General features: G+C 47.8%; 1 protein-coding gene across 4 annotated transcripts in view; it reads left to right on the top strand.

Annotated features, from left to right (window-relative positions):
* The window catches only part of LOC105728572 (E3 ubiquitin-protein ligase RNFT2), a 292,363-nt gene that overhangs the window by 96,384 nt on the left and 173,406 nt on the right, over positions 1-22,573 (top strand). Inside the window, exon 11 of one of the 4 annotated variants that reach the window (XM_012469001.2) lies at positions 17,764-18,166. The exons of 2 other annotated variants lie outside the window; for them this stretch is intronic. In XM_012469001.2, coding sequence (XP_012324424.1) covers positions 17,764-17,793 — 30 coding nt within the window. In that variant the 3' untranslated portion in view covers positions 17,794-18,166. Of the gene's footprint in view, positions 1-7,465; positions 8,904-17,763; positions 18,167-22,573 lie in introns of those variants that run through there. One more of the 4 variants, XM_012469000.2, reaches the window with a different exon arrangement.

The raw sequence follows: 22,573 nt of genomic DNA, 5'->3' as shown, positions 1-22,573 counted from the left end.
ACGCAGATCCCGTCCCCTCCTCTGGAAGCTCACAGTCTCCTCAGGGAGACAGACACTTACATAAATAACTGTGAAGCAAGGCAGGCAGCGATAAATGCTGTGTAAGAGAGATTCATGCAGTGTCTCAGGGGGCCAGGGCAGAGAGCACTGAGTTCCAGGTTGGGAAGGTGTTTTGGAGGAGGCATAGCCTGGAGAGCCACATGGAAAGGCTTATGGGTCGGGGGACAGAAGGTGGGTTCCTTTTAACATCAACAAGCATTTTGTTGTTGTTATTGTTGTTATTGCTGTTCAGAGATTTGGAAAGGAGGAGGTTGTTTTTAATGTTCAATTTTATTTCTTTTTAAATGGATAATATATTTGCCTGAATTGAAATTCAGAAAGGAGACTAAAGAGCCGTGATGGCTAACACAGTCGGGGACCTGGGCTGGATCCCAGAACGGAGAAGGGACATTAGTAGAAAATGAGTTTGGTGAAATCTGAATAAAGTCTGGAGTTGAGTTAATAGTGACATATCAATGTGGGTTTCTTAGTTTTGACAAATGTACCACGGTCATGCAAGATGGTAACATTCGGGGAAACTGAAACCCAGTGAGGGGTGTACTGGGATTTTACCTTCTATCTTTGCAACTTTTCTGTAAGCCTTAAATTATTCCAAAATAAAAAGCTTATTTTAAAAAAAAATTTGAAAGAGGCTGGGTGCGGTGACTCACACCTATAATCCCAGCACTTTGGGAGGCTGAGGTGGGCAGATCACCTGAGGTTAGGGGTTCGAGACCAGCCTGGCCAACATCGCAAAACCCCATCTCTATTTGAAAAAAAAAACTTTTTTATAATCTTTGAAAGATATAAAAAGGAGGCCTGTCACTATATGTATGTATATATGTATATATATTTATTTATACACACACAAACATATCTTTTTTTTTTTTTTTTTTTTAAAAAGGGTAAGTTATCCACAGGCACTTTCTCAAAAAAAAAAAAAAAATCCTAAGTTATAATACATTCTACCTATGCTGTTTTCTGCACTTCCTTTTATTTATTTATTTTTTTGAGGCAGTTTCGCTCTTCTTACTCAGGCTGGAGTACTATGGCACAATGTTGGCTCACCACAACCTCTGCCTCCCGGATTCAAGCAATTCTCCTGCCTCAGCCTCCTGAGTAGCTGGGATTACAGGCATGCGTCACCACACCTGCCTAATTTTGTATTTTATGTAGAGGTGGGGTTTCTCCATGTTAGTCAGGCTGGTCTCGAACTCCCAACCTCAGGTGATCTGCCTGCCTCAACCTCCCAAAGAGCTGGGATTACAAGCGTGAGCCACTGTACCCAGCCTGCACCTTCCTTTTTAACTTAAAACTCTATCTTAGAGATTGCTCCTTATCCTATTTTATAGCTGCATAGCGTGCCGTTTTATGGATAGACCACAGTTTGTTTTACCATTCTCCTATTGATAGGCATTTAGCAGCTAATAATCTCTTGTTATTACAAATAAGCCTGTCATGAATGCTCCAGAATGGGGAGATCAATCGCACCAACCTGGGCCCATCGTGTTGATTAAATATGAATTCAAGGGAAGCATTTAGAACTGCTCCTGGCACGAGGTCAGGGTTCACTAAATGTTAGCTCTTATGGGCATGCGCCCCATTTCACACACACATGAGCTCTTGGTAGGATAAATTCCTAGCAGCAGAATTATGAGGTCAGAGGGTACACAGTTTTGACAGTTATTGCTAAATTGCCCTCGGTAAAGAGTGTACCCACTTATGCTCCCAGTGTGCAGTATGACACAGCCTCTTGCTCCTTCCCTCACCAACACACGGCGTTACCAAGCCTCTTTTGAGCTTTGCCAATCTAACAGGTGACAAACAGTATCTCAGTGCAGTTTTAATTTGCATTTTCCTAATTATGAGCGTGGTGAGCATCTTTTCATAAGCTTCAGAGCCATCTGTATTTCCTTCTTGGTAGCAGGGACGATTTGAACATGATGTCAAGGTGAAAGTCTGACAAGCTCTCTAAGCCTCAGTCTGTTTGTCTCTTCTCCATTCTTCTCCTGATACCACTGTCTTCCCGAAGCTGGATTAGAAATTCTTGAGAGGGGTCAGACAAGACCCCATTGTCCCAGATCTAGGAGTAACGGCCACACCCAGTGCTGGTTAAGGACTGTACACATGGCCAGGCCGAGCACACATTTCAGTCTTGCTCTGCTGCTGTGAGCTAGTGAGCTAGGCCTGGAACGGCAGAGTTGGTTCACACAATGGGCCATGCTGATTCCTAAAAGCACTGAATGAGTGAACAAATGAATGAATGATTCGGCTTCAACATTGCTTCCTCCATAAAGGCTTTCCTAACTCTGCCTCCCGAGACTAGTCGTGTCCCCAGCTATATGGTCTCATAGATGCCTGTATTTTTCCTTCTTAGCACTTATTCCAGTTGTTAACTAGACAGTTCATTGGGTAATTTGATGGGCAAGGTCTGTCTCCCTTCTGTCAAATTACAAGCAACATGAGAGCAGATACCATGTCTGTCTTATTTAGCCACAGAGCCACAGTACTGTATCAGGAAATATTGGATGGATGGATGGATGGATGGATGGATGGGATGGTTAGATGGATGGTTGGGATGGATGATGGATGGGGTGGGATGGTTGACTGGATGGATGGATGGAGGGATGCATGGTTGCACAGATGGATTGATGGGTGGTTGGATGGATGGGATGGGATGGTTGGATGGAATGTGTAGATGAATAGGATGGAGATGGATGGATGGAGGGATGGATGGATGGGATGGGTAGAGGGATAGATGGATGAATGGATAGGATAGGTGGATAGATGGATGGATAGGATGGTGGCCAGGTGGAGGAATGGGTGGGTAAGTGCAAAGGTGGGTGGATAGAGATATAAGTAAGTGAGTTAATGTGTGGATGGGCAAATGGATGGGCATATGGGTGGGTAAATTGGATGGATGGATGGATGGATGGATGGATGGATGGATGGATGGATGGAGATGGGCAAATGGATGGACATATGGGTGGGTAAATTGGATGGATGGATGGATGGATGGATGGATGGATGGATGGAACTGGATGGTGGCCAGGTGGAGAAGTTGGTAAGTGAGTGCAAAGACAGGTGGATAGAGGTATAACTGGGTGAGTGACTGTATGGATGGCAAATGGATGGACAGATAGGTGGGTAAATAAGATGGATGGAAAAATGGATGGATGGATGGATGGATGGAATGGTGTCCAAGTGGAGGAGAGGGTGGGTGAGTGCAAGGTGGGTAGATAGAGGTATAAGTGGGTGAGTGACTGGGTGTGTGTGGTGGGAAAATGGATGGACAGATGGGTGGGTATATAGGTGGGTGGGAGGGTAGGTAGGTGGATGGATGGGAAGAAGGAAGGAAGGATGGGAGGGAGGGAGGGAGGGGTGAAGAGCCTACTGGGCTAAAGCAACACCTTGTCTCCCCTGTAAAGACTCATCAAATTAGGCTCAATATGTCACTCCCACTCCACCCACTTCCCCCTGAGCTAGGGCTCAGCAAGCAGATTGTTAATGGAAGCTAGTCGGGGAGACACCGAGCATGTCCTGAGGTTAGGACTCGGAGAGCACACCTGCGCAGTTAGGCACTTGCAAGTATTTATGGTGTGCCCTCTGCCAGGCCACTGGGAGCCAGGAAAAGGGCATTTGAATGCAAAAGGAGGAGCTTGGTTTATTTAAAGTAGTCCTTTGCCAAAGAGAGGAGAGAGAGTACATTTAGAGAATGAACTGTCCTCCAATTCTTAGTCACTATGAGTTGGGTTTTTGCATGTTTTATGATATGAAGGGAGGAGGGCAAGTGAGAGAATGGGGACTCCTGTTGATTTTGCATTTACAGGTTCTTCACACTTGATGCTTTATAGGCCTTATCTGTCCCCCTCCTTATGGACACTTGGGAGGGAAATAGTAACCCTATTTAATAAATGAAAACTCAGGCTCAGAAAAACAAAGGGATGGGCTTGCCTGAGGTCCCATGGTTCCTCAGTTACAGAACCAGGATTCAAATCCAGAGCCTCTGATGCCATTGGCCATGCCCATTCCGCAAGGCTTGTCCTTGGGCTTTGAGATGTCCCCTGGGCTGCATTAAAAGATCAGAGCAGCCAGGCAAGGTGGCTCACACCTGTAATCCCAACACTTTGGGAGACCAAGGCAGGTGGATCATGAGGTTGGGAGTTTGAGACCCGCCTGGCCAATATGGTGAAACCCCATCTCTACTAAAAATACGAAAATTAGCTGGGCATGGTGGTGTGCACCTGTAGTCCCAGCTACTCGGGAGACTGAGGCAGGAGAATCACTTGAACCCAGGAGAGGGAGGTTGCAGTGAGCTAAGATTGCACCACTGCACTCCAGCCTGGGCAACAGAGCGAGACTCTATCACACACACACACACACACACACACACAAAATCAGAGTACTTTTTCCAGAAATTCCTGGGAATAGTCTCTGCTCTGTCCAGCCAGGCTTGTACATGTTGCCCCCTCGGAATGAATGAGTGGCTGAGCTGCGATCAGAGTTCTTGACACCTGCCTCTGACTCCTGCATCTATTCATCTATGCTTTGGGTGCCTACTGGGCACCAGCAATATCCCAGGCACCAACTCTAACCCTAAGCAGCACATTTCATTGTAACCCTGACCCTCCTGTCATCTGTCACCCAAGATGGACGAGCTGCTGGGCAGCTTGTAGGTTTTTGTTAATAGAGTCATATGAGATGATGTATAGGACTATATATGGGTTTTGAAAATCATAGTATGTTATACCAATATTCAGTCTTAGTGTTTAATTCTAAGTCTCGGCATGGCTGGCCTGGTTTGTGTGATTAGAGAGGATCTGAGGTTAGGGGTGTGCATGTGTGTGTGTCTGTGTCTGTGTCTGTGTCTGTGTGTCTGTGTGTCTGTGTGTCTGTGTGTGTGGCCTGTCTGGTAGTAGCCACATTTTCAGTAATGTCATTTTTCATAATTAACCGCTTCAGACATCCTTTCCCAGATTCTCTGTAATAAGAGTTTTCACCACAAAGTTAGACATTTTTTGTATCAGTTTTCAATTGCTATGTAACAAGTTACCCCAAAACTGAGCGGCTTAAAGCAACCAATATTTATAATCTCACAGTTTTTATGGATCAAGAATCCAGGCACAGGCCAGGCATGGTAGCTCATATCTATAGTCCCAGGACTTTGGGAGGCCAAGATGGGCAGATTGCTTGAAGTCAGAAGTTTAAGACCAGCCTGAGCAACATAGCGAGACCCCATCTCTCAAAAAAATACAAAAATTAGCTGGATGTGCTGATGCACGCCTGTGGTCCCAGCTACCGTGGAGGCTGAGGTGAGAGAACTGCTTGAGCCCAAGAGGCAGAGGCTGCAGTGAGCCGAGATTACACCACTGCACCATAGCCTGGGTGACAGAGGGAGACCTTGTCTCAGAAAAGGAAAAAAAAATGCTGGCCACAGTGCCTCATGCCTGTAATCCTAGCACTTTGGGAGGCCGAGGCTGGAGTGCAATGGCACAATCTCGGCTCACTGCAACCTCTGCCTCCTGGGTTCAAGTGATTCTCCTGCCTCAGCTCCCAAATAGCTGGGTCTACAGGCGTGTGCCACCATGCCTGGCTAATTTTTGTATTTTTAGTAAGACGGGGTTTCACCATGTTGGCCAGGCTGGTCTTGAATTCCTGATCTCAGGTGATCCCCCTCCCTCAGCCTCCCAAAGTGCTAGGATTACAAGTGTGAGCCACCATGCCTGGCCACCCAGGAAATTTTAAATTAACATAAAATATTATTTAAGATATGGTACATACTCAGATTTCTCCAGTTGCCTTCAAAGTGTCCTTTATAACTGGGATTTTTTTTGTCCCCCCTGGGATCCAATCAAGACTCATGTGCTGCATCTGGTTGTCAAATCTAAGTACTTTTAACATGTTGATTAATATTCCAATGAGTGGGTTCTATCCCCATTTTACAGTTGGGGAAACTGAGGCACAGAGAGGTTGTGTTGCTTGTCCAAATTATACAGCCAGAGAATGGAGGAGCCCATTGGTCTCTCCAGTCTCCCTGCCTTTCTCTCTCTCTCTCTTTCTCTCTCTCTTTAAATTAATTTAATTTAATTTTAAGTTCCAGGATGCATGTGCAGGACCTACAGGTTTGTTGTATAGGTAGACGTGTGCCATAGTGGTTTATTGCACCTACCCACCCATTACCTAGGTATTAAGCCCCACATTCATTAGCTCTTTATCCTGATGCTCTCCCTCCCCCTGCCCCGCAACAGGCCCCAGTGTGAGATGCTCCCCTCCCTGTATCTATGTGTTCTCATTGTTCAGCTCTGATTTATGAGTGAGAACGTACAGTGTTTGGTTTTCTGTTCCTGTGTTAGTTTGCTGAGGGTAATAGCTTCCAGCTCCATCCATGTCCCTGCAAAGGACATGATCTCATTCCTTTTTGTGGCTGCATAGTATTCCATGGTGTATGCGTACCACATTTTCTTTCCCCAGTCTATCATTGATGAGCATTGGGGTCTTTGCTATTGCGAATAGTGCTGCAGTGAACATATGCGTTCATGTATCTGTTTATTGCAGCAATAGTCACCTGCCAATCTCTTGATCCTTGTGTTCTGTTCTCAACCCAGAAGGCAGAAGGATCATTTTAAACTGCAAATCATATCAGTTCACTCCTCTGCACCAAGCCCTGCCACGGCCCCTTACTTCTCTCAGAATAAGAGCCTAAGACCTCACAGTGGCCCACAAGGTCCTACCCCATCTGCACCCCTCACCCCTATCACTTCTGTGACCTCATCTCCCTCTCCCATCCACCCCCAACCCCAGCTCAGCTACCCTTTCCTTGCTGTTTCTCCCGCATGTCAGGCACATTTGCAGCCTCAGGGCCTTTGCACATATTGTTCCTGCTGCCAGGAGCGCTTTTCGCCGAAATCTCATCGGGGCTTACTCCTCACCCCCCTGCAAGTTTTACCCAAATGTTAGTATCTCAGTGAAGTTTTCCTTAGCATCCCCACCTGCAGTGGCACGATCTCAGCTCACTGCAACCTCTGCCTCCAGGTTCAATCGATTCTCCTGCCTCAGCCTCCCAAGTAGCTGGGACTGCAGGCACCCACCACCACACCCAGCTAATTTTTGTATTTTTTGTAGAGAGGGGATTTCACCATGTTGGCCAGGCTGGTCTTGAACTCTTACCCTCAGGTGATCCACCCGCCTCAGACTCCCAAAGTGCTGGGAGTACAGGCCTGAGCCACACGGCCCCTCCCCTGCTGTTTCATCTTGGTGCTTCCTACTGATATACTCGGTATTTTAGAGTCGCGCTGTCTCCTCTACCGAGTGCAGGTGCCCCAGGACAGGGGTTGTCTGCTTTGTCCCCTGCGGCGTCTCCTGCTCCCGGGACCAAGGCGGATGCGCAGTAAAGCGTCCTGGTGCCTGCTGGTTGCTGTCTCCGCAGCACGTGTTCTGTGAGGAATGCCTCTGCCTCTGGCTGGACCGCGAGCGCACCTGCCCGCTCTGCCGCTCGGTCGCCGTGGACACCCTGCGCTGCTGGAAGGATGGCGCCACGTCCGCACACTTTCAGGTGTACTAGGCCGAACACCGAGGACACCCGGAAGGACGCCGAGGCTCAGCATGCCCGGACCCAGCCCTGCGCAGCCTTCCTGGAAAACAGGCCTCAAGCACTCACATCCTGCCTCTTCCCTCCACCACCGCTGACCCTAAAGCCCTGCCCCTGTCTTGTCCTTCTGACCTTCACCTTCCTCTCTCATTCTGTGATGTAGCGCGTGCCTCCTTCCCCTGCAAAAGGGGACGTCTTCCTAACTCAGACTCGATGCATCCTCCTTCTCCGCCCCGTCAAGGACCTGCCAATACATGAAGGTCCCGCTTGTTGGTTATTTCCTTCCTTCCTCCCTCCCTCCCTCCCTTCCTTTCCTTTCTTCTCTCTTTCTTTATCTTTCTTTCTTCCTTTTTCTTTCTTTTCTCTCTTCCTTCCTTCTTTCCTTTCTCTTTTTGCCTCACTCCCTTCTTCTATCCCTCCCTCCCTCTCTCCCTTCCTTCATTCCTTCCTTTCCTTTATTCTTTCTTTTTTCTTTCTTCTTTCTTTTTCCCCTCCCTCCCTTCTTCTCTCTCCCTCCCCATCCTTCCTTCCTTCCTTCCTTCTCTCTCTTTCTCTCTTTCTTTCTTTCTCTTTCCAGGCTAGAATGCAGTGGCACAATCTCAAGTCACTGCAACCTCTGCCTCCTAGATTCACGCAATTCTCCTGCCTCAGCCTCCCAAGTAGCTGGGATTACAGGCGCCCACCACCACACTTGGCTAATTTTTGTATTTTTTAGTAGAGAGGGGGTTTCACCATATTGGCCAGGCTGGTCTCCAATTCCTGACCTCAAATGATCGGCTCTCCTCAGCCTCCCAAAGTGCTGGATTACAGGCATGAGCCATCACACCCTGCCTCATTTTTTTTCTTTTTCTTTTTCTTTTTTTTTTTTTTTGAGACAGGGTCTGGGTCTTCACCCAGGCTGGAGTGCAGTGGCACAATCACAGCTCACTGCAACCTTGAACTCATGGACCCAAGCGATCCTCCCACTTCAGCCTCCCAAGTAGCTGGGACTACTGCTGCATGCCACCAGACCTGGCCATTTTTTTTTTTTTAAGTAAAGGTAAGATCTTATTATGTTGTCCAGGGTGGTCTCGAACTCCTGGGCTCAAGCGATCCTCCTGCCCTGGCCTCCCAAAGTGTTGTATGCTAGGATTACAGGTGTGAGTCAATGTGCCCAGTCCACTGGTTGGTTATTTTAACCTAGTACCTTGTACTTGATGCTACAGGCTGGGGAGTAGCCTGGAGATCACTACCTCCCAGATAGCCCAGGCTGCAGATTAGAATCCCTGTGAACGCTGGGAAGTATTTCTTTCTTTCTTTCTTTCCTTTCCTTTTTTTTTTTTTTTTTTTGTTGTTGTTGTTATTATTGTGAGACAGTCTTGCTCAGTTACCCAGGCTGGAGTGCAGTGGCACGATCTCAGCTCACTGCAACCTCTGCCTCCCAGGTTCAAGTGATTCTCCTGCCTCAGCCTCTCAAGTAGCTGGGACAACAGGCACACGCCACCACGCCTGGCTAATTTTTTTTGTATTTTAGTAGAGACGGGGTTTTGCCACATTGGCCAGTCTGGCCTCAAACTCCTGACCTCAGGTGATCCACCTGCCTCAGCCTCCCAAAGTGCTGGGATTACAGGCATGAGCCACCGTGCCCGGCCCGAAGTATTTTCACACTATGGATGTTGGGCTCCACCATATAACTGTAATAACGTAATGTCCCAAACACTTGGTGCACGACAGGCACCACATCCGGCCCCCTGCTTGGATTACATGCTGTCATCCTCACAACGGTCTTGTGATGAGGGAGGTATGTTGGGTCCCCCATTTTACAGATGAGGAAATAGGGGCACAGAGCTTGGTGAGGTAACTCTCCCAGAGCCACCCAGCCAGCACGGGTGGGCCGAGTTTCCAACAGAGGCCTAGTACAGCTTCAGAACCCACATTTAAATTTTTTATTACAGATTCAATCTCCTAGGCTCAAGCGATCCTCCCACCTCAGCCTCCCAAGTAGCTGCAAATCCGGGCACACTCCACTATGCCCAGCAGAGCCTGCACTCTTAACTGCCACACCGATCTGCCCCTCAGACATTCCAGGCATGGGGTCCAGCAGACACGGTTTTCTGAAAGCACAGGAGAGACTGGGTGTGGTGGCTCATGCCTGTAATCCCAGCACTTTGGGAGGCTGAAGCAGGCGGATCACCTGAGATCAGGAGTTCAAGACCAGCCTCGCCAACATGGCAAAACCCCCTCTCTCTACTAAAAAATACAAAAATTAGCCAGGCGTGGTGGTGAGCGCCTGTAATCCCAGCTACTCAGGAGGCTGAGGCAGGATGAAGTGCTTGAAATCGAGAGGCGAAAGTTGCAGTGAGCCGAGATTGTGCCACTGCACTCCAGCCTGGGCGACAAAGCGAGACTCCGTCTCATAAATAAATAAATTCACATGAGGTGATTTTAATGCTTATCCTGGTTAAGAATGAGTGGTCCAGGCAGATAGCATGCTAGATATGAACTACGTTGAATTGAATGCTAGATCCTGAAATCTACTTGCAGCTGGGTCCACAGAAAAATGTAGCCCTGAAAATTCCCATTTCTGCCAGGCATGGGGCCTCATGCCTGTAATCGCAGAACTTTGGGAGGCCGAGGTGAGTGGATCACTTGAGGTCAGGAGTTCAAGACCAGCCTGGCCAACGTGGTGAAACGCTGTCTCTACTAAAAATACAAAAATTGGCTGGGTGTGGTAGTAGGCACCTGTAATCCCAGCTACTCTGGAGGCTGAGGCAGGAGAATTGCTTGAACCCAGAAGGTAGAGGTTGCAGTGAGCCGAGATCGCACCACTGCACTCCAGCCTGGGTGACAGAGTGAGTGAGACTCTGTCTAAAAAAAAAAAAAAGAAAGATCAGCTTTGGCCCAGATGTGGGTACCACTTGGTGTCCCGTCTTTATGTCTTTCCTCCTCTTTCTATTCTGTCATCATCCTCACTTAAGTCTCAGGCCTGTCAGCGGCTCCTGGGGACATTGCCATCCCCTCTGGTAGCCTTCAGAGCAAACGGAAAAACCCATGTTATGGATATTACCACCAACCAGGGTGGTGGCTCGGAGCACCGTCTCCATCTGTGCTTCTGTGATCTCTGTGACAGAGCCACTTTTCCATCTCTGAAACTCTCCCTGCTCTGAAATCTGGGATGAGATGGCACAGGTGACCACGCAGAAGCCACTGGAATCTTGCCTGCCCTATTGTCTCCCAACTCTGTTCTCTTGTTGTCAACCTCAGCACAACAGCCTGGCACCATTGGCATTACAGAGAAAGCAATCTGTGTGGCTAGTGGGCAGATGAGCATGCAAGCCCCAGGAGAAATGGAGGAGCTGTGCAGCCACCTTGCTGTCAGCCAGTATTAACATGTCCCCTGCCCCCCCCATAGACTCAGGACATTCACTTCTGTGTGCCACCAGGCCAGGACTTTCCCCTTGGCATGGCATCCCTGGCTCTCTCCTGGTACCCAGCAAGACGTCTCTTCCAGGGCAGTGTAGCATCTTTCAAGCTCTGTTACTATGGCGATGGCCATGATGTTACAATCCCACTTGCCTGAATAATCAAGTGGGAAGGGGAAGCGATGGGAAACGGGGCCAGGTGGATGCGGCTGCTCTCTTCTCCCTGCCCTGAGGAAGAACCGAAGGGAAGCAACAGGAACTTCTGCAACTGGCTTTTATCGGAAAGATCATCCTGCCTGCAGATGCCGTCAAAGAGGCACAAGAAATTGGAGCTGGAGAAGGCTGATCAAAGTGCAGGTGTGTAAGGAAATAGATAGAACACTCTACTGGGAGTCAGACCTGGAATTCTGATTCCAAACTCTGCATGACTTTGGAAAGCCACTTGGCCTCCCTGTAGCCATCTCCAGCATGACGGGACCTAGTGTATTACCTGCTGGAACCAAGGAAACTAACAATGTAGGTTACTAGTGAATACCCCAGTGGTTTCTCCAATTATGCCCATGCCACCAAAACAATAAAATTCTCTAACACTGCAAATAATGAGCCATGCCTCTAACACTGTAAAGAATATAACATGTCGGGGACACACAGGGGCAGATGCGATTGTGTAGTTTAGGATTTTATGAATGCATGCCCTACTCTCTGAGGGAACGTCCCATCTGAGGTTTTCTTCTGGGTGGGGGGATTTAACTTCTGTCTTAGGGAAAGCAGTGTCTGGTGAGGAGTGTTCCCAACACAGGCTGCGTGGATTCCCCAATACCAGTGCAAAAGCAGCCAGGAGTCCCCTTTGGAAAAGAACAATGCCACTCTCTTTTACATATCTTTGTTCTGCAACTCATTTGTTATAAGTAGGATTAATGGAGTATCAGGTTCACAGTATCCGGCTCTTAATATTTTATGATTCACTGACTCAAGTTCCACGAAGTCCTTAGAAATGGTCCGCTTCATGTACAAGATCTTGAGAATAATAAATGTGAGGGAATAAGAAAGACAAGCTTTGGACTCAGATATGACAGGTGCATCAGTTTCGAAAGAGAAGAATGATGTGCAGTGTTAGGAAGACATCCAGCCTGCTGAGACTCAAGATTAGAAGAAGGAGAGGTCAATAAAGTGGGTCCTGGAATCTTTTAGGACTTTTGCTGTGGGACAAACAGCTGCCTTTGGTGTTTTTAATGTCTCCCGAAGTACCCTTCAGCCAATAAATACCATCTGTTGATGCAACTTGGGTTTGTGGTCTTGACTCTGCTTTCACCTCTCGAAGCCAAGTGTTTTAGATGAAAGGAGACGAAGCCCGTCGCGGAGTGGGTGGTTGTCTTATGTTGGTTTCTCCTAAAGCAGATCCTGTTCAGGTGCATGTGATTTATTACAGAAGTGCTCCCACGAGAAACCAGTAAGGGAATCATGAGTGAAACAGAACAGGGAAGGGAAAGAAGCCAAGCTCCGGCGAAGTCCCAGTCTTAGCCAGATCCCCTGGGGAGCTCGGGAGTGTAAGTTGCATCTCAGAGTTTGTCCTGCCCCACAAAATACACATCAGTTAATCCTTGGCGCTGGGTTGATGGAAGGACCTCCCAGGCACTTCAGATTCTCCCTAAAGGAGGCCCCAGTGTCCAAGCACAAGCCTCAGAAGGTCTCAGATACCAGCAAAGCACACGAAACTGCAGGATAGGAACCTGGCAAAAGGGATCAGAAAGGGCCTCCGAGGAGCACCTACCATGTCTACTACAGGGGCTAACTAGAGGTTGTGTGGACCAGGAATGTATAGGCTGATTCAAGAAGGGTTTTCGAGCGCACCATATTATGATAAATAATTAAATGTAGATTAACAGCACAAGGTGACAGTACATGCCTCTCAGGGCAACATTGTGACACCAGCCACGAAAACACCATCAGGCCGAACTTTTGGGTTGCTGTCAAGGCTAAGCACGGTGGCTCACGCCTGTAATCTCAGCATTTTGGAGGGCCAAGGTGGGAGGATCACTTGAGTCCAGGAGGTAGAGGCTGCACTGAGCCGTGATCACACCATTGCATTCCAGATTGCGCAACAGAGCAAGACCCTGTCTCAAAAAACAAGAAAAGAAAAGAAAACCAATTCAAATATGGCTTAAGTAAAAGAAAGACTTTATTTGGTTTATGAAACTGTATGGGCTTCAGGTACCGCTGGATTCAGAGACTCCTGGTGATGATACAGAATTGTGTCTCTCGGCTGGGCGCAGTGCCTTACTTTGTAATCCCAGCACTTTGGGAGGCTGAGGGAGGTGGATCACTTGAGGTCAAGAGTTGAAGACCAGCCTGACCAACATGGAGAAATCCCCTCTCTACTAAACACACACACACACACACACACACACACACACGCACACACACAAAACCTAGCCAGGCACATGGTGGCCCACACTTGTAATCCCAACTACTCGGGAGTCTGAAGCACAAAAATCATTGGAACCCGGGCGGTGGACGTTGCAGTGGGCCGAGACCGTGCCACCGCACTCCAGCCTGGGTGACAGAGTGAGACCCCATCTCTGAAAAAAAAAAAAAAAAGAATTGTGCTCTCCATCCCTCAATTCTGTTTTCCTCTGAGACAGTTTGATTTTCAGGCAATTGGACCCATGTGGTGGTAACCGGCAGCCGTTCTGTGCTTATATTCTAACAGCTTAACCCCAGCAAAATAAACATCTGCATCCCGAAAGCTCCACCCAGAGTCCCACGACTCCCTCTCATTTGTTTGCCCCCAAACCAATTACTTTAGCCAGTGAGATGTGGAGCACCGGCCAGGCCTGGGTCAGCTGTCGACCTCTTGAGGTAGTGAGAGGGTGGAGTCAGCCCCTCTAAGTCACGTAGACGGAAAGTGGGGCAGGGCTGGATGTCCAAAGGATAAGAGAAGGTCTAGTGTCTAAAAAAACAATCTGGGCAGGGCCCAGCGGCTCACACCTGTAATCCCAGCACTTTGAGAGCCCAAGGCGGGTGGATCACCGGAGGTCAGGAGTTCGAGACCACCCTGGCCAACATGGTGAAACCCCTTCTCTACTAATAATGCAAACACCAGCTGGGCATGGTGGCGCATGCCTATAATCCCAGCTACTCAGGAGGCTAAGCCAGGAGAATTGCTTGAACCAAAGAGGCAGAGGTTGCAGTGAGCCAATATTGTACCACTGCAATCCAGCCTGAGCAATGAGAGCGAAACTCTGCCTCCAGGGAAAAAAAAATCTGTACTCAACCTCCCATTCTTAGGATGAGACTAGAACCTCGAGTTGTCCACAGTTGGAGACATCAATTTGTAGGCTCATTGGCTTGTCCACGGCATACCATGCATAAATTATGGTTGTGTGCACTGACCTTGAACTGTTGGGTAAGTTTCCCAAAGCTGTTACCCAACCCCAGGGCATTCTTTAGGCCAGTCCTTCCCTTCAGGGTAGGGGGTGTTCTTAGGAATTAGAGGAGGGAAGGAAGTGTGTGGCTTTCTGCCCGAAGGAACGTTGGGGCATGCAGGAACCAGGGGTAGGGATCCTGTCCTTGTTGTGTGGCCAGGTACTCCCGGAGTCTGTGAGGGCCAGTCTTCCCAATGGAAATGAAAATGCAAATGTCTTTGGCTAGAAGTGCACAACCAATTTTTTAATAAAGTCATTACAAATATGTACAAAGCGTCTCCAAGGTATGAAATTCCTCTTACAAAAGAGCACGACAACATCAGAACCAGCAATGTCAGAACCCAGAACGGAACGTCCCCAAGCTTATTGCCTCTCTGGCTAGGCCAGAGGCCCCACGAAGGTTCTCCAGATACCCTTCCAGCCATCCCTGCCACGTGCACAGGCTCCTTGGCGCTTATAGTGCAAAAGATCTTGGGGAGAAGGAACTCGGGAGTTCAGGTTGGAGAAGAGGGTAGGAAGGAGGTAAGAAAAGCTTCTCGTGTCCTAGGAAATAAGTCATACAGGCCCTATTTACAAATTCCATGTACCTCCCCAGGACCTTATAGAAACCAGGAGCACACGGATAGGGCAGGAGTACATAAAATCCACAACTAAACCAACCAGTCTGTACTTGAGTGTCCCCAGAGGTGACACTTTTTCCAGTAGACCTAAGTCAGGCTCCCGGCTCTCAGCAGGGCCAGGTGCTGGTGCTTGCCCTCCATTTAGCAGTGCCATGGAATGACCTCACGAAGGAATCCAGTGGAGCAGAACAGTCAGCTCATGAGCTTGGGGGTCCCATGGACTGGAGTCCAAATCTTGGTTCAGGTACTTCGCTGGTGGTGTGGCCTTCAGCTAAGTTGCTTAACCTCTCTGAGCCTCAGCTTCCTCCACTGTAAAATGGGAATGATAACAATACTATATGCTAAAGTGGGCGTGAGGCATCGCAGAGGGGAAGACGGGTAAAGCACGTCACCCTGTGCTTGAGAGTGGCGAGCACGCCATGAAAGGTAGCTTTGATTATTGTGTAAAGCAGCAAGGTCCAGTCTGTTCATGCTGGAAATGAGATTGCAGGCTTTTTAACTGCCTTTACCAGATAGCAGGGCTCTCAGTAAATACTATGTAACAATCTGCCAGCAAGGCTTGGGGTCACAGTGGTGACCTGACAAATCTGTTAAACATTGTGAACCAGACTAGAAAGGGATATTTCACGTCATCTGTTTCCAGGCAGGACTGCCCCTCCACCATCCATAAGTCAAGTCTCTTCTGCAATGGAATTCTACAACCCGGCACATTGTAGATGCTCAATAAATAGATGCTAAATGAATGAATGAATGAAAATTTGAAAAATAAATTTACAGCTTAAGCTTTAAAAATGACACTTTGACATCAATTTCCTCCCCTTACGGAACTTCCAATCAGCTCCGATGGGACTAAGCAGAGTGTCTAGCTGGTCCCCCAAACCCTGACCAACTTCTGACCTTCAGAAAAGAAATGGGTATTGACACAGAACAACAAAATCTGTGTTCTGGTCAATGCAACTTGTAATACCAGGTGGACACTCAAAAAGTCCACAATGGTGAGCCAGTGTCCCTAAGATACTTGTGTAGGAGGTGGGTGGGTGAGGACTCCTCTAATGGCCCAGCAAGGGAGAGTGATATTCTATCACTGTCAGAAACGTAATAGGAGAACAGGAGATCAGCTACATACATTGTGAAAACCAGTCACAGTTTCATTTTTCTGTGACAGTATTGTTTAAATCATCCTTTCCCCTGACCATCAAAACAGACAAGAATCAAAATAAGAAGTGGAGGCTGAGCACAGTGGCTCACACCTGTAATCCCAGCACTTTGGGAGGCCAAGGCAGGTGGATCACTTGAGGCCAGGAGTTCAAAAACCAGCCTGGCCAATATGGTGAAACTCTACTAAAAATACAAAAAAGTAGCTGGGCATGGTGGCAGGTTCCTGTAATCCCAGCTACTCGGGAGGCTGAGGCAGGAAATGGCTTGAACCTGGGAGGCGAAGGTAGCAGTGAGCTGAGATCGTGCCACTGCACTCCAGCCTGGGCGACAGAGTGAGACTCTGTCTCAAAAAAAGGAGGAGAAGAAGAAGTGGAAAAGAAGTCCCCAGTATCCAAATGAAGGTGGTTTAAAAAAAAAATTAAAAACAAAACCAGGAAATGGGCTCTAGGAGATGGGCACGGCCTAGGACCATGGACAGCAGCCAGTGGGGCTAGTGGGCTCCCCAGAGAAACTTCCTACTCAAGCTACACCAATAACAAAGAGAATAGGAAATGGACCTCCAAATCTGAAGAGACTGTATCTGTTTGTGGGGGATCGGGTGTGGGTGAGAAGCTTCCAAAAAGGACTGGATCTCATTCGGAGTGTTGAAGTCCTGGGGGCTCCAGTCCCTGAGCCCCTAGGCTCCCCACTCTCTGAGAGCAAGCAGCATCATCAGAAAGGAAGAGGCAAAAGTCTCTTCATCTCATTATGCAGCAAGCTACCTAAACGATGATCTCAGAGGCCTCCCTCTGCTTGTACGGACACACACACACACACACACACACACACACATGCACGCACGCACGCACTGCTGTCTGCTGAAACCCGATATGAGGTCTTTTTTAAAATTTATTTCAAAGCCTCCCTCCCTTTCTCTCTCTCTCTCTCTCTCTCTTCACAGACGCTCTGCAGTGAAGCTAATCAAAATCAATGACTCCTTGGCAGCCAGAGAAAAGTGGAGGGGCGGGGTGGGGGAGAGGGAGGGATGTTGCCAGCACTTTGCACACTGTGGAAATATTTTTTAAAAAACAAGAACCACCCCACTATCTCATGCAATCCAAGTAATGCAACAGGAGAGATGGTGGAGACAATATATACATATATATCATGCTTCAATTTCCTAATACAAATGTCCATCAAGAAGTCAAATCTCATATAAAAACAAGCATTAAAAACAACCCCTTGTCAAAAATCGGGGCAGTCAAGAAGTGCACTCCAATGAATGATGTGCAAGAAAAGGTCAGGATTCAATAAATACATGATCTCTAATAAAACAGGAGAATATCTACAAGGGACTTGGCTGGGAAGCTCTATTAGGAGGTAATGGGTGCCCCGGTTCTCTCAGCAAAGTGGCTTCATTGAAATCAAAATCACCCAAAATGCCAACCCCAGCTTTCGGAATTTGGATCCTCCAGGGGAAAACATCAAAAGCCTGTAGGCAAGTCAGGGTTGAAAAAGGGATCCTCTCACCTTTCATCTTCTCCTGTGTCTAGGTGGTCAGCATGCCCCCACCACGATCGTGAATGTACAGCCTTAAAGGAGCAGAGAACTGTGATTGGATACAACTGTGTAGTCATTGAAGCCCCTCCCCAGAAAATGGGGTGAGCTGGAAAGACCCTAGTCTCTGGCTAAGAAAGTGATGAAATAGAAGCAGAGACTGTATTATTCTAAGGAATTTGCCTTCTCTCAGATTGTGGCTTGGTGGGAATATTGCCCGCTGCTCTCTGCAGACCCCACCTAAGCCAGGGTCCCCTACAAACATCACCTGTGGGGAGGGCAGGAGTGATGAGGAGAAACATGTTCCCCCCAAAATAAGGGTTCTTTTTTTGCTTTGCTGAGTGCAAAGCTGCAGGGTGGGAACCTTCCCTCGAATTCAGCAGCCCTAGGGTTGCAATTTTTTTTAAAGGGCTATTTAGGAAAACATAAGGAATGGATTTTTAAAAGAAGACAGAAAGAAATCCAGCTCCCAGCTTGCAGCAGCACTGAGAGATTGTACATTCTAAAGGACCTGGTCATTTACAGCAAAGCGTATGGGGGGATGATTCCCATTTCAGCCGCATCCACCATAACAAACATGGATCCCACTGCTGGCTTCTTAGAACTGGAGAGGTGTCTGCTAACCAGCCTGCTGGACCCTCTGTCTATAGGTACCAGGTGGTGACCTGCAAATCCAGCCTTGGAGAATGACTGTCCGAATCTGCAGCCTGACACCTTGCCACCTCAGCTTTGAAAATGGCAGTGTGTGGTATCTTGCACAGAGGAAGAATACCTGCTTATGTTGGATTTTTTTTAAATGAAAGCAAAAAATAATCACTGCTCCCTGAAGAGTCTTTACAGCCAAGTCTCTGTCCAGCACACATCTTTTTTTTTTTTTTAGCCCTTCTAGAAACTTCTGAAAATAGTAGCTTATCCTTGGGGGGGAAAATCAGACCTCTGTCAATCAGTGGGATGCTGGTGCATTTCATTTCAATGGCCTGCTCCCTACCCCAATGTCCCCTGATTATAAATCATCTTTGACCAGAATGTAGCCATTTCTTGGCTCTTTAATCCATAAAACCTAAGCCCTGAAACCCCCTTGGGGAGTGGAGGAGGCTGTGGGCTGAACTCTGAGGACACTTGTGGGGGTGGGGGAGACTAACCAAGTCATGCATGAGGTCAGCTTTCTGCCTCATAACCAGCAAGCCTCTCAACGCCATCCTCCCTCCCAGACCCCAAGGTTTGCTCCAAACCACCTCTGAATATTCGTCCCCACGTAGAGAAAGAGAAGAGACTCTCAAGTGACACTTTTGCAACTTGTCCCTTAAAAAAAAAAATCCAAAACAGCAAAATAGAAATCTCTCTTGTCCCCTGCTCTTCCAGGTCTGTCAACAAAAGACCACAGCAGCACCAGCAGGAACGCACTTAGCACCAGCAAAATTTTAAGTGAAGCACCAGAGACACAAAAATCCCATTTCTCTTGACACGACAGTGGGATCTAGCGATCGACCTAGGACAGTACGGAGGGAGAGGCTAGGACGTGTCAAGAAATGGAGGCATCCCAGACTGCTCCTACACAACTGGCCCCAAGTCCTCACTTTTTTTTTTCTTTCTATCATGCCTTTTGCACTGTTACCTCTCATTCCACCAGCATCTATCCCCAGGGAGTTGGCCGATGCTGGGGCTAATTCCCACCAGTCTTTGCAAATAGTTTCTAAGTACACAGCAGGCATCTCTCTTCTGGCGCCCCAGACATTACAGAATATCACAGTTCACATCGCAAGGTGCAGAAAAGGAAGGCGACCACGTCCTCGACAAGGCATGCACTGATACGTAATATTCATATTTTCTTTTTTTATATATATAGAGCTGTATGTAAATAGCATTGGGGTGTCTGTTTCTGCAGCTGGATTTCCAAAGGGCTTCCCCAGTCCCATTCTGTGTTTCTACGATCGCTCCAGGCGCTGTCTTTACTCTCCACTTCCTTCTCGAAGTGCCAACCGCGGCCTTTCAAGCTCTGGGCTCCCCCTCTGGAAAACGGGAACCAGCTTTCTCCAAGGACACAGGGTTTTCACCAACCTGCAGAAATAAAGATTGGCATTTTGGTCAGTGCAGACAGCTGCTGGGGGTGACGTCAGTGCAGTGGGCCTCTGCACAGTCAGCCCCGGATGTCGGGAGGGTGGGGGAGGGGAGAGCTACTGGACGCAAAGCTCTGGTTTTGGAGGAAGGATGCCTCAAAAGCTAGTCTTGGCACTCCTCCCCTTACCAGAGTCTCTGTCTATGTAGCAGCCTTCCCCAAATAGACATTTGTGCACGCACACACACTCCCTTCTCCGCTTTTAGACCTAGATATTTACATAGGCATCTTCAGAGATTTTTTTAAAAAGAAGAATCTAGAGCCACACGACCTTTTTGCTTTTCTAAATTCAGGACAGGACCTTCCTCTATTCATTTCATAGACGCGGATTCAAAAGAGAGTTGTAGGGCAGTCTCTGTTCTCTTTCATTTGTTCGTTCATTCATTCATTCATTCCCAAATATGCCAAGTGCCATACTAGGGGCTACAGATTCAGTGATGTAATTCTTGCCCTTGAGGGGCTCAGAGCCAACAGGGAGATGGGAAGAAACAGATAATGATAGTCCCATGTAAAGAGCATACACAATCCGGGAAAATGTGATCTATAGAAGCCCAGGGCAGGCAGCTCATAAGGGTGACAGAGAAGACTCCTCAGCAAGAGCGGCAGGCCACTGCTATTGAACAGTGCCAGGAAACTAACCAGGATAAGAAAATGAGGCATCCCAGGCAGGGCAGAAAAACCAGCCAATATCCAAGAGCATCTAAAACGGAAGGCACAGCATGTGTGCACAAATGCTCATGGCAGAATTACCCATAATAGCAAAATATGGAAACGACCCAAATGTCCATCAACTGATGAATAAACAAAATGTGGTCTATCCATACAATGGACTATTATTCAGCCATAAAAAAGGAATGAAGTATTGATACTTGAAGACGGATGAACCTTGAAGACATCGTGCTAAGTCAAAGAAGCCAGACACAAAAGGGCACATATTGTGTGATTCCATTTATATGAAATGTCCACAATAGGCAGATCTTCTGAGACAGAAAGGAGAATGGGAGTTGCCTAGGGCTGGGGCGGATGGAAGGAATAGGGAAGTGACTGCTCATGGGCACAGGGTTTCTTTTAGGGAAACAAAAATATTCCAAAGTTGACTGTGAAGATGGCTGCACAATTCTATGAATATACACATCATCACTGACTTGTACACCTTAAAAGGGTAGCTGTTTTTTTGTTTGTTTGTTTTTGAGACAAGGTCTTGTTCTGTTGCCCAGGCTGGAGTGCAGTGGTGCGATCTCAGCTCACTGCAACCTCCACCTCCTGGGTTCAAGCGACTCTCCTGCCTCAGCCTCCCAAGTAGTTGAGACTACAGGTACACACCACCATGCCCGGCTAATTTTTGTATTTTTAGCAGAGACTGGGTTTCACCATGTTGACCAGACTGGTCTTGAACTCCTGACTGCAAGTGATCCACTTGTGCTCCCAAAGTGCTGGGATTACAAGCGTGAGCCACCGTACCCAGTCTTAAAACGGTAGATTTTATAGCTATAAGTTAGCAGGAGAGAGAAGAACATTTCACACGTGACTCTGAAGCAGGTGGCATAAGAATGACCATGTGAGTAATACACACCAAGTGGTATAGGAGAGAAAGTGAGAGGAAGATCACTTTATGACTTCTGGGTTTGAAAAAGTCTGAGATGTTGACTTGTATGAACTGTACCAGCTGGTACCCTGGACTTCTGGCTTCCTTCTGGATTTGACCAACAGGAGGCACTCATGGGAAAGTAAGATTGGGTGTCTGTTCCCCAGCTCCCCTCCCGCTAGTCAGAGGTTGGCCACAGCCCTGCCTGGACTCTGGTACAGTGCCACCCTCCTAGGGACTCCAGGTACCATTCCTTTCCCTGGCACCAGGCCAGGTGATAACAGCTCCTCTCTATGGCCAGGTCTGGGGTACTGCATTCATTCTCTCTGGTTTCCAAAACCCTGCCCATGCCTTTGCCATTGAACCTTTCTTAAATTCTCTCTGATTACTGAGTCTAGAAATACTCTCTGCCTCTTCCTTGGCCCCTAACCGATACATCTGACTGCATGAAAGATATGAGTCACAAACACATGGACCCGAGTCTACGTCAGCTGACAGTCACAAGGACCCAAATCAGTGACTTCAGACCTTTTGCTTTTTTTTTTTTTTTTTTAAGAAACTGGGTCTCGCTCTGCTACCACGCCATCATAGCTCACTGCAGCCTCGACCTCCTGAGCTCAAGCGATCCTCCCACCTCAGTCTCTAGCTGGGACTACAGGCATGCACCACCACATCTAGCTAATTTTTTATTTTTATTTTTTATTTTAGAGACGGGGTCTTGCTACGTTGCCCAGGCTGGCCTCAAACTCCTGGCCTCAAGCCATCCTCCCACCTTGGCCTCCCAAAGTGCTAGGATTACAGGCATGAGCCACCATGCCAGGCCTGTTCCCCTTCTATCTCATGAGGGCACAAACACAGTAGGAGTTCTGCGTTGTTGTGTAGCATCTATTTTCATAGAATATGGAATTGGAGTCATCAATCAACTCAATGGATAAACACACTGAATTGAGTTTATGAAACCAGCTTGTGTAACCCCTAAACATCACCATTGGTGTCTAGCCATAAATTTTCAGAATGCAAGTCAGTGTAGCCCTGCGGCATCAGCCTAAAATAATTATGCTGCCTTAAGCACAGGTGAGACGGAAGGAGAGCAAGCAACACTTAT

This window comes from Aotus nancymaae, unplaced genomic scaffold, assembly GCF_030222135.1.
Source record: "Aotus nancymaae isolate 86718 unplaced genomic scaffold, 86718_ANA_hifiasm-v0.15.2.pri h1tg000021l, whole genome shotgun sequence".
Lineage (NCBI taxonomy): Eukaryota > Metazoa > Chordata > Mammalia > Primates > Aotidae > Aotus > Aotus nancymaae.
Note: the sequence above shows the minus strand (reverse complement) of the source record. Positions and strands in the feature narration are given on the sequence as shown.